This window comes from Protomyctophum parallelum, assembly GCF_964188405.1.
Source record: "Protomyctophum parallelum genome assembly, chromosome: 3".
NCBI lineage: Eukaryota > Metazoa > Chordata > Actinopteri > Myctophiformes > Myctophidae > Protomyctophum > Protomyctophum parallelum.
This window is the reverse complement of record NC_139698.1, coordinates 57,419,830-57,435,385: the sequence shown is the minus strand read 5'-3', so window position 1 is coordinate 57,435,385 and position 15,556 is coordinate 57,419,830. Positions and strand designations below refer to the sequence as shown.

At 42.9% G+C, this 15,556-nt stretch overlaps 2 protein-coding genes across 2 annotated transcripts; one reads left to right on the top strand and one right to left on the bottom strand.

Moving 5' to 3' along the window:
• Positions 1-12,774: 12,774 nt before the first annotated feature.
• On the top strand, positions 12,775-13,158 carry LOC310855837 (histone H2A-like; the record flags this gene model as incomplete). The annotated part of the gene is made up of 1 exon (XM_083760997.1): positions 12,775-13,158. One exon carries the CDS (start codon positions 12,775-12,777, stop codon positions 13,156-13,158), a length of 384 nt encoding a protein of 127 aa, XP_083617123.1.
• Positions 13,159-13,805: 647 nt separating this feature from the next.
• LOC310855487 (histone H2B 1/2-like) lies at positions 13,806-14,183 on the bottom strand (the record flags this gene model as incomplete). The annotated part of the gene is made up of 1 exon (XM_083760508.1): positions 13,806-14,183. The coding sequence occupies one exon, from the start codon at positions 14,181-14,183 to the stop codon at positions 13,806-13,808; it is 378 nt and encodes a 125-aa protein (XP_083616634.1).
• Positions 14,184-15,556: the final 1,373 nt, after the last annotated feature.

Sequence of the window (15,556 nt, the reverse complement as noted above, 5' to 3'; positions counted from 1 at the left end):
ATCTGCTACTTCTGGACGAATCCTACACCTCTCCTCGCTAATAGTGTCTCCCGCAACTGAAAACACTCTCTCTGATGGTGTTGATGATGCTTGTACACACAAATATGTTGCAGACAAATCATACAGCATGGGGAGGGAGTGCCTACTCTTCCACCACCAAGCAGCAGGGTTTGTGCCAATGGCCAGAGGGGCCAGGTTCCTGTAGTGATTTATTTCCATTTCTGCTCTCTCAGAATATGACAGGGGGCGCATGGTCTCAGCTTCCCTTCTAACAGCTTTCTCTTCCTCTTCAAAGAGCTCTTCTAGGGGTGATATTTTCTTCTTCTTGATCTGCGGACTGGGATGCTGCTGACTCTGTGTCTGAAATATCAATAGACAAAACATCCTCCTGTTGGTGATGATTTTGATATGACCAGAAAGTGTTCCCAAGAAAATGAAAATGTTGTTAATCCTTACCTCATCAATCTCCTCTTCCCCTTCCTCGTCCGTGTCAATCTGATCAGAAACAGTGCTCTGGCCCTGTGTGGTGGTCTCACTCTCTGCTGCACCGTCCTCTTGTCCGCCTGCCACTGGCAGCTAAAATACAAAATTGTTCACTTTAGGCTGACGGCTATTAGACGGTACCTTGTTGCCACTCGTTTACCTTTATTTCTTTTTTTACCTGGTGCTCAGCCTCGTCTGGACTCGCAATCTTCACTGCTGCCGTCTTGAGCCGGGCCCAGACTTCATCGTTGTCCACTTTAAACTTAAATCTTGGGTCCATTGAAGTGGCCTCCTCCAGAAATTCTGATATGTCAACATCCTATAAATCACACAACAACAGAATAGATGCACAGTATAACTTTGTAAAGTAATACTATTAATTTACAAGAAGGCCAATTGTATTTAATTTGATCCATTTGAATACCTTGTAGCGCTTGGAGAGATCAGTCCACACCTTCTCCTTAATAGTGATGGCAAAGGTGGAGTCTCCATCCTTTACTGCAAAGTGAGCCTCCAGTTTCTTCAGAATGGGAAGAATTTGCCCACATGTTGGCATGTTCTCGCTCGATGCAGCCAGGGTGCAGGTGTAGAGGATTCCCATAAGCTTGGTGAACTCCTGTGCTTTCCTCAAGTCATCATCTGTGATTCTGTCCAATCTACCAAAAATGCAGTATATTGTACATAATGTTGAAATGGTTAGGGAAATCATATTTACAATGAATACATTATAAATGTGTGTGTGTATATATATATACATATACACACACACACATTTATAATGTATTCTATATAAGGTATTATATATATATACACATACATATATAATTATTTTTTAAATGCTATACTCACTTCTCTGCTCCCTTTTTAACTCTTTGATCCAGAACTGTTGCTTGGACGGCTGGGTATTGCTCTATGAACCTTTCGATCATCAAGTAGGTAGAGTTCCAGCGGGTTTTCACATCAAGCACCAGCTCATGAATCAGTTCTGAAATGAAATAACAAACACACACACACACACACACACACACAGAGAGAGAGAGAGAGAGCATATACCTAAAATAAATGCCATTTCATTCTTAAGTGAAATTTCAAATGAAATACATTTTAACCATTTAACATACATTTTAAAAATCGACTTACTCGGAGTAAGGAAATGCTGCTTTTCTTTCATGACCACCTTGGCCATGCTGGTCTTCCTGGTCCAAACGATCACTGCTCTAATCTTGGCTGCCCACTTGCTCACAGATGCAACACTGCAGGCCCTTTGTGCTCCCAAGTTTAATGTGTGTGCAAAGCATCCAACTTTGAGGACCTTCAGCCTCTTCACAGCCACATCCATGTTGGAGGCGTTGTCCACAGTGACTCCAACGATAGATTTCCGGTCCAAGCCAAATTCTTTTAAGATGGACTCGATCTCTCTCTCCACAACTGGTCCCGTCTGTGCTTCGTACACTGCTTGGGTCTTCAGGACCTTTTGATGGAGCTTGTCTTTAACGACATAGTGCAGGGTGACAGTGATGTAGTGGTCTCTCGTGACAGCAGTCCAACCGTCAGAAGTGATGGCAAACTTCTTGACCTGTGTAAGGTCTGATGTTAAGTTGTCTTTCTCCACGTTATACCATGCATCTAGAAAATTGTTGGTAAGGGCATCTCTGGATGGTGGTGTATACTTGGGGTTCAGAGCTTTTAACATCTCCCTGAGTAGTATAAAAAGAAAAAGTGATTTCCTGATTACTACAGCTAAATAATACAGTACCAATATTACTACAACATGTACAATTATTATTTAAACTTCACCACCACCACCACCACATCATTGCAATTTGTACTGTATATTTGTGTCATTAATGTTCAGATTAATTTAATATGAATGACCAGTTAATGGAAACAAGCCAGTGCTTTGTGTTATAAATCCCTGTATTGAACTGTACATCCCTGTGCTTTTTTCTGTAAACTGTTTATATAAAGTAATCAATCATTCAAAGCATGCACAAATATGCACCTAAAGTGTGGGCTCTCCACAGTCGAAAATGCATGTGCATCCATCACAATGAACTTCGTAACAGCACGGTGAATTTCTTCAGTCCTCTCTTTCGTCATCCTCCCAGCTGCTGCTTGGGTGAAAGGAGTTGATGCACTGGTGGTGCTCGCCTTTTCTGTATTTCCTATAGACAAAATATAACATTATATTCATGAACAATTAATTTAGAGCCAATTTAAAAGCAGTTGATTTGCTACTGCTAGTAATTTGTGCATTGAAGTGCAGAGAAAAATGATTGTTTTATTCATGGCTCTAGTTACTGTTAACGTGATTCATAAAATATCAGACAGACTGTCACAGACAGACGTCGAGTCATTGGCGTTCTAAATTAACACCATAAACAGTTCAACAACAAAGTATAATATAAGTATATCTAATGTTACTAGCCTGGGGAAAGTGAACCAGCAGCCTCGTCGGTGGCGTCTTCATCATCAGCCTCTCCCCCCGAAGGCTGTGTTGCTGCGGGGCCGGGCACGGCTCTTTTCCGAAGGCTATCGAACACTTTGCATGTGCCTAGACTAATACCGTGCATCGACTTGAGATGCTTTCTCATTGCGGACGTGCAACCACCTTTACACGACACGATGGACTGACATTTTATGCACTTTGCATTGAAAGCATTTGCCTCTCTGTGGAAGTGTAACCATACTTTACTTTTTTGCTGTCTTTTCGACATTTTTCTCCTCTAGTAGTCTCGCTCGCTCCGGTTACACACGCTTGGTTCATGTGGGCGTGCCGCTTCCTCATTTCTCCCAGATCTCCCACTGACTCTTGTAGGTGACGTGACGTCACCACAGCCGCTCGTATGCATGCACAGACACAGCGGAGCTAAATTATGACTGATGAGATCCGTTTGCGGAACCGTTCATAAAAAAACAATGGAACCGGGTCCGGATCCGCAATGTCGGAACCGGGTCTGAAACGGACCCGGTTCCGAATCCCAACCCTAATTGTGAATAATGTTGTTGATGTGTTGATGTGGCTTTAAAACAACTGCCCTTGTGTACCATGATGTGAAATGCCATTATTTCCATGAGTCTGAGGAAGATGGAGGTTTTGATATGTTAGTTACACTTGCATAGTAGCGGTACATGCAGTAGCAGTGATGTAAATAGGTTTTCAATGTAATCAGTCTCAGGAGGCAGGGATGGTCTTTTAGAAATGAGTCCCAGGGACATTTGATGAGTCCCACTTCAACCACTTTAGGTTGAATAGACAGTTGGAAGGTCGTGGCCGATGATTTTCTACGCAGTGCGTACCACCCTTTCCAGCTAAACGCTTATTTGTTGATTGTTTTTCATAATGACCAGATGCAATGCAGTGTTTTGTCCTAAACAGGCTTCTGTAGAAAGGCGAACGAGCCCGCCTCTACCACTGGTTGTTGGATGTAATGTCATCTTGCAGTAAGAATTTACTGTAAGAATGAATGAATTTCTTTATTTAAACTTGTTTCATAAAGAACATCTAGCTCATGGTGGCGCTGTAACACGCTGATTTAAAAACAATTGTGGGGGAGGCTCTTCCTTGGCGCACTGTGAGTGTGCATGCAAAGTTTCCCAGCGGTCAGCCCTGTGGTGCTTGTAAGCATGTGGTGCAAAATGGAGAGAGAGAGAGAGACTCACTGCCTGTATCAGTGTGGTTGTTGTCCTCCCAGGTGAAGGTGGGAGGAGCCATCGCATGGTCTGTCCTCCAGAGGGCAGCAGAGCTCAGGTCTGGACTCAGGGCTGCTGAGTCAACATGCTGTGACTTGATAGATGCTCATCACTGGCAGACATCTGCTTTATGCACGCGCACACACACACACACACACACACACACACACACACACACACACACACACACACACACACACACACACACACACACACACACACACACACACACACAAGAGATATTGTATATTATACTTATTAGGTATGGTTGAAAACCAAAATAAATTGATAATCTCAAATATTTTGGTTTCCAACCATACTACGTATCCAGTATTTGAGTCTGTTCAAACAGACCACTACGGGGCGCTCCCAACACGTTTGCACAGCTTTTTGAAATCCTAAACCCATACCTAATAAATTCAGAAACTAGACACCAAAAGTCCCCCCGTCAAGTCAAAACCCGCTCGGAGCCATGGATGATTTCCAACATACTGACTGCAATGAAGGCGAGAGACAAAAAATGCTCTGAACTTCTTAAATGAAAGTCAAGCTAGCCAAGCGCTTCGACAGTGATCTCCAAACCCAACTGGGCATCCTAAAAACACAACGTAACAAGCTAAGAAACAGTGTAACTGCCATGACCAAATCAGCCAAAAGAAACTTTATCAATGATAAAGCCGAGGAAAACAAAAACAATCCTCGGGAGCTCTGGTAAACAACCAACTAGGCTGTGGTCAGAAACTAAAAACCAGGTTTACAAACATAAACATCAAATCGAATGACACCCTCACAAGCTTGATGTAGCCAACTACTTAAACATCTTCTTTACAAACATTGCAACAATGCTGGTTAACAAACTGCCCTCCCACTCTGGGTGTTTTGGTGTAGAGCACATCAAAGCCTTCTACAAAATCATGTTTGTAAAGATGATTTTAAAATGGCAATGGTAACAACTGAGGAGGTACTTAAAAAACGGAGTGCCCTCCAACCCCACTGGCCATGACAATATTCCCTCCAAATTTCTCAGAGACTCAGCCATTTCCATAGCTCCAATCATCACCCACATAGTAAACCTCTCCATCAAACAGGGACAGGTCCCCCAAGATTTTAAACTGGCCAAAGTAAAAATCTGAATCCCCCCCACCGCCCCTCCTTTTCCCCCTCACTGTATGTTTCTTTTCCCTTGTTACCTCCTTTATGAAGAATTCCTGTTCTGTTCTTTGACTATATAGAAGTGTCCATTTGTAGCCTCTAAATGTTTTTGATTAATTGAACATTGTGGACCCTCTTGTAAACAAGTGTAATGCTTAATTGGGTCGTCCACTCACAGTTAACAGTCTTTGTATTGAGTTTGTGCTTGAAATGTACTGTAATTCTGCAAACTTTTAATACATATTTCAATCAATCAATCAATCCCCATATATGGGACTCCCTCCGCGGTTTTGCAGAACCTCCATTATCTTGTAAATCTATGCATCGCAAAGGCAGATAAAGGCAGGCAGCGCGAGGCTACAATTTATCACCCCCAATTCACTGTGAACATCCCTCCCTCATATATATATACATACACACACAAAATCAAAGTTTTGTACCTTACTTAATGTTTGTCCCTGCATGATACTGCCTGCAGTCAGTGCAGGTATTGTAGCAGGTACGGAACCCTACGTACGTAATGTTTCTGACCTTTGGATGACTTTACATCTGCTCTGCAGATCAGAGACAGGAACGTAGGGACGCGCAGCTAGCGGGGCTACAGGTAGCCTTGGTCCAGTGCTATAGTTAGCAGGTTAGCAGACCCTGGTCCAGACAGTGCTGGTTTAGTTAGCAGGTAGCCCTGGTCCAGTGCTAGAGCTAGTTAGCAGGTTAGCAGACCCTGGTCCAGTGCTAGTTAGAAGGTAGCCCTGGTCCAGTGCTAGAGCTAGTTAGCAGGTTAGCAGACCCTGGTCCAGTGCTAGAGCTAGTTAGCAGGTTAGCAGACCCTGGTCCAGTGCTAGTTAGAAGGTAGCCCTGGTCCAGTGCTAGAGCTAGTTAGCAGGTTAGCAGACCCTGGTCCAGTGCTAGAGCTAGTTAGCAGGTTAGCAGACCCTGGTCCAGTGCTAGTTAGAAGGTAGCCCTGGTCCAGTGCTAGAGCTAGTTAGCAGGTTAGCAGACCCTGGTCCAGTGCTAGTTAGAAGGTAGCCCTGGTCCAGTGCTAGAGCTAGTTAGCAGGTTAGCAGACCCTGGTCCAGTGCTAGTTAGAAGGTAGCCCTGGTCCAGTGCTAGAGCTAGTTAGCAGGTTAGCAGACCCTGGTCCAGTGCTAGTTAGAAGGTAGCCCTGGTCCAGTGCTAGTTAGAAGGTAGCCCTGGTCCAGTGCTAGTTAGCAGGTAGCCCTGGTCCAGTGCTAGTTAGAAGGTAGCCCTGGTCCAGTGCTAGTTAGCAGGTAGCCCTGGTCCAGTGCTAGTTAGCAGGCTAAAGCAGGGTAACTCTGATCAGTCCACTCAGTTTTCATCCCACGTATCCAGAATAACGAACTATGTGGACTAGCTGTCCTCTTCTGTCTCTCCAAGTTGAAAACAGCACACCATGAACACAGAATTAAGATATTGTGTTGTTGTTGTTGTTGTTGTTGTTGTTGCTGCAAGGTTCGCAGGCCGGCTCTATAGTCTAGACTGTAAAGTATAGCGTTATATTTATTTAAACGTGATGTACAGTATCACCAATGATATTTCCGAGGCGTGTCAGATAGGACATTTAAGGCACAGTTACACACAGGACAGCAGGGCACTGCAGTGCAAACGTAAATATGATGAACACAGCATCTCACTGCTCCGCCCCTCTCTCGTCCGGACTGAAACATACTACTACCCTGTGAGGGTTCCCCCCTCCTTTATAGCTCTATCTATGGGGTTCACGCAGAATGTCATGGTAAATAATGGTATAATAATTTATAATGGTAATAAATTAGAATAAATAATGGACCACGATATGACTGGTTGAAAACCACTGCTCTAGTCTAGAGTCTACAGTCCCCCCCCCCACCTTTTCCCTTCACTGTATGAGTTTCTTTTCCCTTTTTACCTCCTTTATGATGAATTCCTGTTCTGTTCTTTAATTGTCTATATAGAAGTGTCTATTTGTACGTCTCTAAATGTTTTGATGAATTGAACATGGTGGACCCTCTTGTAAACAAGTGTAATGCTTAATTGGGTCGTCCACTCACAGTTAACAGTCTTTGTATTGAGTTTGTGCTTGAAATGTACTGTATTCTGCAAACTGTTAATAATTTCAATCAATCAAACCATCCATGTCACTATTGAATAAAATCAGCTTAGCTGATCATTAACCTCGCCTCACCAGGCTTTCCACCACCTCTGAGGAAAGCGGCTGGTCCGTTTCATTTCGGTATATGATCCGCTTGGGAGCGGATGATATCGTTACGTCATGTAGTATTGTTTTGTAGTCCACTCCATAGGCAGGAACAACAAACACGAACTTCCTTTTCCCTCAAAACAGAAGAATAATAAAAGCTCTCGTAGCCTGCAGCTTTTATTGAGAAAAATCGGTTTGAGGGAAAAGGAAGTTCGGGTTTGTTGTTCCTGCCCGTCGACTACAAAACAATACTTGCATTTTGATTGATTGATTGAAATATTTATTAACAGTTTGTAGAATTTACAGTACATTTTAAGCACAAACTCAATACAAAGACTGTTAACTGTGAGTGGACGACCCAATTAAGCATTACACTTGTTTACAACAGGGTCCACATTGTTCAATTCATCAAAACATTTAGAGACATACAAATAGACACTTCTATGTAGCTAAAGAACAGAACAGGAATTCATCATATAGGAAGCAAAAAGGGAAAGGATACATATACAGTGAGGGGAAATGGGGTGTGGGGGGGGGATTCAGATTTTACAGAGGCCAGTGTCGAATTGCAGCCATCCGTAGGTGCCCTTTGAGAGCGGTTTTGAAGGAGTCAAGGGATTCACATGTCTTAATGACTGTTGGTAGGGCGTTCCACATTTTGGTGCCATAGGAACGCGCCCCTCCCACTGTGGCGAGACCTGACACACTCCACAGCATATAAGCAGGGTCGGACGTCAGGACATGCCAGTGTTTATTAAAAACCGGCTTTATGACGGCTTTACTGGCATAAAACATTTTCATTGCCTCTGATTGGCCTACCGAACGTCCCCTTCTGTTACGCACGCGGAAGCTTGGCAAGCCTCCGCTATGCTTCGCAAGGAATCTCGGGAAAGCTTGCCTCCATTTTGCCCTCGAGAGAGACACACACCCCAGAGCCAAAGGAGGTGTCTATACCTTTTTATGTCTATGCCCGTAAATGTGTAAAGTAAATGGCAATGCATAATTGCATTTATTTGTCTGAATGTGCTTTAAACATAGTTTAATGACAAATATAAACGTTGATTTTAAGAAATGTGTGTCACTGTATATGTGTCCATACACATATACATTTGTACTGTATGTGTCCGTGGTCATTACAGTATGTATCAATAAAAAAAATACATTTGGAAATATTAGTCTAAGTGCAATCTGAGAATCCCATCGTCAAATATTCGGGAAAAACTAGTCTACGTGTGAATAGTCTCTCACATCATTGAATGCTTGTTTCCTCTTTCTTTTTATATTAATGTTGTGAAGAAATAAGCCACAGTTTGTAAAAAAAAAAAGTTTTTTTCCATTGGAAAAAATAATTATGATTGTAGTACAGGCTGAGCACAGTCAACCCACTCATCCGTTTATCACAGGTGGGGTTCAAAGTCAAAGACGGTGGAGTGAGGGCTGTAGCAGGAGAAGGAAGAAAAGCAGGCACCTTGTGCCCACATGAAAAGACATGGCTTATTATCTGTGTCTGCTATTGTAAATCAAACCGGTGCTCCATGTGCAGTCACCTACAGCCAGAGGAAGACACTGAGCTCTCAAAAAAGGGCAAAAAAGCTGGGGCTCCTTAATGGCAGATACAGTGACCCTGTCACAATGAACTCTGAAATGGCCCTCAATGATGGCCCCCAAGGTTCCAGACAACTTGCACTAGACATGACAAGGTGGACCAAATTAAGAAAAGGGCTGTCACATGGCTGATGTCTCATGTCTCTGCCCACTGATAAAATCACTGGCCCAGCTGTGCTGGTACACCAATAGAAGCTCAGCCTGAGCCAACAACTTTAGCATGCTTCTTCAAGAGGAAAATGCCATCTGTCTCCCAGTCGGACTGTGGAGAAGCATCACAAAGCAAACATTGCAAGGCTCAGTAATCTGGTCAAGAAATACCTCTTTAGTCCAGCAGTGCCCCATCAGAGAGGGGGTTTAGTGGGGGTGAAGCACTGTAGCATGCCACTTTAGTGGGGGTGAAGCACTGTAACATGCCACAGGGCATGCCTCAAACCAGAAGACAGACTTATGGACTATGCAGTATGGTGCAGTGGTGCACTGACTGACCATACCAGCAACTTGCTCTGTAGTTCTTAATGTGACGTTTGTGTTGGTCAGCTCAAAGCATGCAAACGGCAAAAAATATCTCATGGGAAATTTGAAAGATTATTATTTAACCTTTGATGTGTTTGGATCAGAACATCGGTTGACTTAATCTGCCAGCTACCGCTGCCAAAGATTGGATTTTTGCAACCCTTTCTTTCTAGGCTCCAGGGTCCCCATAAAGCAGTGCCAAATGTAATTCATGGACATTGTACAGTACTTGCTCAAACCACAACAAACCCCACTCCTATCAGGATACCCAATGAGATTTTGAAGCTACAATGCATACATTTTATATCCAATAGAGAGAGGTACTGAAATTGCAACTGTAACATAATTATATGGATTCAAGCCTCGGTCTCCCACGTGGGAACCCAAACATCTACTGCTGAGGTAAGACTAGAGGGAATCCATGTTTGGCCTCGGGAGATATTGGGTTATAGCTTCAGGTGACACCATGTTGTACATTTCTCAATTGAAAAGTAGGGAGACCACCTCCAACCACTGCAGATGAGGTATGTATAAATCTAAGTTATTGTATATATTATATATAATTATTATTGTATTAACATCTTCTACTACTACTACTACTACCACTGCACCTGTTGCCAAGCTGGAATCTTCATTTACCCCTATCTAAAAATGTTACGTGCCTACCCTAAGTTTATCATCTGTAGCTCGGTTCTGATACCTTTACTTTTTGGAAACGCCACTGTTTTTGGATGGCCCAACGCCCATTCTACTGATGCTATCTATCCTGCTATGATATCCTGACACAGAACCTCTTCACGGAGCTAAAGTGTAAATATGCGGTTCCAAACAGAGCTAAGATGCCCCCTCCCTCCCTACCTTCAAAACCCACCTGTTTAGACGAGCATTTCCAAGTTGACTTGAATTTTACTTGTTACTTGTACTAATTTATTGCTTTTAATTCTTCTTTTATTCATTTTCCCCCTAATGAAGTTGTTCTTTTAGATGTTCTCTCCCCTGACCCCCAGTCCCCACACATGTAAAGCGTCTTTGAGTACTTATGAAAAGCGCTATATAAATCCCAGATATTATTATTTTTAAGAATCATAATACATTCATAAATAAATAAATTAAAACTCCTCATCAAGGGAAGGTCTGATGCCATGTGGGCCTGCAACAAATTAAATTCACATAATTAGTCCGGCAGATTTGCTCGCTTTATCCCTGCCTCCCGACCCTCGCCTCATCAGGAGGAATCTCTAATTAATCGCCACACACACACACACACACACACACACACACACACACGCTGCTGTTGACTGTACGTCAGAGAGCCTGGACCTAGTGAATGGAGGGATCCTCGTGACTCTCTCAACAGACAAATGGGATTCCGATAAAGGCTATTAAAATCAGAGCACTCCCTGTGTGTGCACAATAACATCCTCACCGTAGTAATTTGTATAGAACTCTGGGAGTGTAAAACAAATTGGCTCTAAGGACGGCTGTGTGGGTCTTTCGATCATCACTTTGTTTCCATGCAACATAATGGAGTGCCATGGGATTTGAACCCCAGAGGATGCCCCCTACTGATTTTGGCAATATAATGGGCAGATAATAATACCGTAATTTCCGGACTATAAGGCGCACCTGAATATAAGCCGCACCAGCCAAATTTAGGGAAAATCCCAAATATGTACGTATACAAGCCGCACCGGACTATAAGCCGCAGGTGGCCCCCTAGTGGCCGTTTCGTTAGCTCAGAGCCTTAGATGGCTCTGCGTTAGCTGTAAAAATCCATAGATAAGCTGCACCGTTGTATAAGCCGCAGGGTTCAAATCATGGGTAAAAAGTTGCGGCTTATAGTCCGGAAATTACGGTACATGCAATTTATACAGTATAGTTCAGCATGTGTAGTTGTAGTAGCTGTTGCAAATGTATGATAAGAGCACCCCTCTCTTCACACAAGTGTGATTTATTTATTCTGCAAACTGTTAAGTATTCAATCAATCAAAAACCTGACTGCTTAGTTGTGGCCCTATAAGAGAACAATGTAGCAATGGATATTGTTTGCTCTGCAGTTACATGTTGTGATTATATTTTATGCTGCAGTTTGTTATTGGTGATATATAGCTTTACAGCTGGATATGAATTAAAAACTGTAGACTCCAGTTTAATTCATATCCTCTGTAGGACAGAAACAAAGACACCACACGGACTCCATTGAGCGCCACTCTCTATATATCACATGAACAGTGGTAGCCGTTAGCCACCAACTGCCGTATTCATGTTTGAATACGGCCCCCTAGATCTTCCACTGCTGGCCTGCTCGCTTTGCCTAAAAAGATGGCAACTAAAAAATACGGGAAGCAGCTTTTTGCTTCTACGGGCCGTCGGCATGGAACAAACTCCCACTGTACCTTCAACAGGCAGCCTCTGTAGACATTTTTAAAGCACAGCTCAAGACCCACTTCTACACCCTTGCTTTTAATTGATCTTTTATTTTTTTGTTATGTCCTCACTATATTGCATTAGGCTACAGCTTGTTTTTTTTTTAATGTTTATGCCTTGCTTTTCTTTCATTTTTCTCCATTGCTCTGTAAAGCACTTTGAGCTGCATTTCATGTCATGAAAGGTGCTATACAAATAAAGTTGTATTATAATTATTATAAATATTATTATTATTATTATTATTATTATTACCTTACATACAAGTAATGCTTGCCTACAAAATGATTATGAACAGTGTATGTGTGGAGAGAGACTTTGCTTTCTTTTAAATACCCTTTACATTTTAGAATTATTGTCTGGTACTTTGCTGGCTATTTTATTGTATTTGTATATGTATGCATTGACCTGAGCAAAACAAATTTCCCTTGTGTATAATAAAGACTCTCTCTCTGAAAGAAACCGTCTCTGGTCAGGAAAGGAACCTCCTTCATTGGGAGGAGCTGTTCAGCCACTAGCACTGATTGGAGGGGAGCTCGTACACACTCAGCCCTCGCTCTCATTCATTGGTGGGGCGCACAGCCGCACATAGACAGTAGCAGTAGAATGTGTGCTGTTGAACGTATAAAGGGTCTCGCGCGCCTCTCCACCAGGCACCAGCATATTTCTTTTATATTCAATTCCAGAAATAAACCTACACCAAAATGAGTGGCCGAGGAAAGACCGGAGGAAAGGTCAGGCAGAAGGCTAAGACCCGCTCATCCCGTGCCGGGCTCCAGTTCCCCGTGGGTCGTGTTCACAGGCTGCTGCGTAAAGGCAACTATGGCCAGAGAGTCGGAGCCGGAGCTCCAGTGTACCTCGCTGCGGTGCTCGAGTATCTGACCGCTGAGATCCTGGAGTTGGCTGGAAACGCTGCCCGCGACAACAAGAAGAGTCGTATCATCCCCCGTCACCTCCAGCTGGCCGTCCGCAACGACGAGGAGCTCAACAAACTGCTGGGTGGAGTGACCATCGCTCAGGGCGGTGTGCTGCCCAACATCCAGGCTGTTCTGCTGCCCAAGAAGACCGAGAAAGCCGCCAAGAAATAAATCTACTTCAAACTACAAACTCCAAAAAGGCTCTTTTAAGAGCCACCCACTGTTTCTATATAAAGAGTCACTTCTATTTATATAAGCAATACCTTCGTGATCTATTGAGCAATATGAATACATTATATAACCCTCGTTTTCAAACCTTATCTAATCACAGGCTTTGGGATTGCAAACTAGACCTGCTCACACACTTGTCTAGTTGCTTAGTTTGTTGCTTTAATTTACAATGCTAATACCGTCTCGATTTTACTTCCAAGTAAGTATGATTCAGTGCATAATACGTATTTAACTCTGATCAATTTGCCATGTATTTTATTTTATTTTTTACATGCTACTATTGTAGTGGAGCGAATATGAAATTATGACAAGCTTCATAACGTTGAACACCATTTATAGCAATCATTTTGTTGATTAATGCACAGTACTTTTAACAAGTTACATACCTAGTGTTAGCATTGCTATTCAGATCAGCGTCAGATTACTGACCTGGACTAACTGGATTAGCAGACAGTCTGTAAAGCACATTTGCGTTTAACCTACAGGCTCTGAAATGGCCATTTGCTTATAGTATTTGGATAAACCCTTTCTTGGAAAAGATGGGTGGTCCTTAAAAGGACCGTTGTGTTTAGAGCAGACAGAACAGTTTACTTGGAGCTGGTGTACTTGGTCACAGCCTTGGTGCCTTCAGACACGGCGTGCTTGGCCAGCTCACCGGGGAGCAGCAGGCGGACGGCGGTCTGAATCTCCCTGGATGTGATGGTGCGGCGCTTGTTGTAGTTAGCCAGTTTGGAGGCTTCACCGGCGATGCGCTCAAAGATGTCGTTGACGAAGGAGTTCATGATGCCCATGGCCTTGGAAGAGACGCCGGTGTCAGGGTGGACCTGCTTCAGGACCTTGTAGATGTAGATGGCATAGCTCTCTTTCCTGCCCTTTCTGCGCTTCTTGCCGCCCTTCGTGGCGGTCTTGGTGACTGCGCCCTTCTTGGAGCCCTTCTTGGGCGCTGGCTTTGCTACTTCAGGCATCGTGCTTGTATTCAATAGAAATTATAGAATAGTTCAGTTGCAGTGAAGAATGTGTAAGAGGACGATCTCGTACCACTATTTATACAGAGCCACTGCAAATGAAGCGTGGGACTCGATCCTAGCATATGATTGGCTGATCCTGCCACAAAGTGTCTTTGTTTTCTGTATTACGTTTTCCGCTCGTGTGCTCTATTGTCCCTGTAACATTGTGAGGGTCTAAATATACTAGCCCCTTTATACATTATTAATATGTATGGTAAATGTATAATTTGAAGCCCCTTTTTATCATAATGTGTTTATGACTGCTGTTGCTGCTATGACACCCACATTTCCCCATTATAAAGGTATATCTATATCTGCATATTAATTAATTTGCCACAATTTAAACTAACTTTACCTAACTATACAGGGAAACACTGTATTCTGAATATTGCAACGTAAGACAATGATAAACTGAGTGGGTGTCATGTCCAGGCCTCAGGTCCCACCTGACAGAAACCGGCCTGCTGAAACCAGGAACCGGATTAACTACTACATTAATTAACATGTTCTTTATTGGCACCATCATTCATCCAGAGAGAGTACAAGCTTTACCAGAAGTAATAGAAACTGTTGTGTTGTTTTGATAGTTGTTTTTATCCCTTCCTATAATGTTTGTTTTAAAAACGCCATGTATTGACAATGAAGGGATAATTAATTGTTTTTAGTTCAATGTTTGTTTTAAAAACGCCATTGACAATAAAGATAATGTTTTGTTTGATTTATACAGAGCGGTCCTCTTGTCTGGAATTGTAAGGAACATCCAAATTCATAGTTATGCAATGATGTTTACCAATAAACTTGAACATTTGATTGTCAGTTTGTGGCTCCAACTATTACATTCAGTCAGAGGCTACTGTCTTCGGAAGGTTGAACTGAGTTGGCTCTGTACTACTCCACCCTGTCTGCTCGTAATGCCATGTAGGCCTACATCTGCTTCAATGTGTTGCACTGTCAGCTTGTAGATCTGCTATTATGTTTCATATCCTAACTATTGTATTCGTTACCCCTCCAGGGGCAATAGAGCACCGAAGTCCTGACATAACTCGCTCATCCCGACGATTCCCCTGGTTCGCGGAAGTAATTTCTCTATGGAGAATAACATGGGGTGATCTTAATATCGTCTACTATAAGCGTTGTGGTCCAAAAATAAACAAGCTGTCTCGGCGTTATTGTTAGGGAGGTGTATAGTTTGCAACAGTCAGTCACTCATATATGATACAGTCTGCTTCTAGCGAAAATCTAACTAATTCAGCAGCAGTAACATTATCGTTTTCTCTCAGTCAGTTGATTCTTCATATCCATATGAGTGAAGCGGCCGGGATGACATGTTA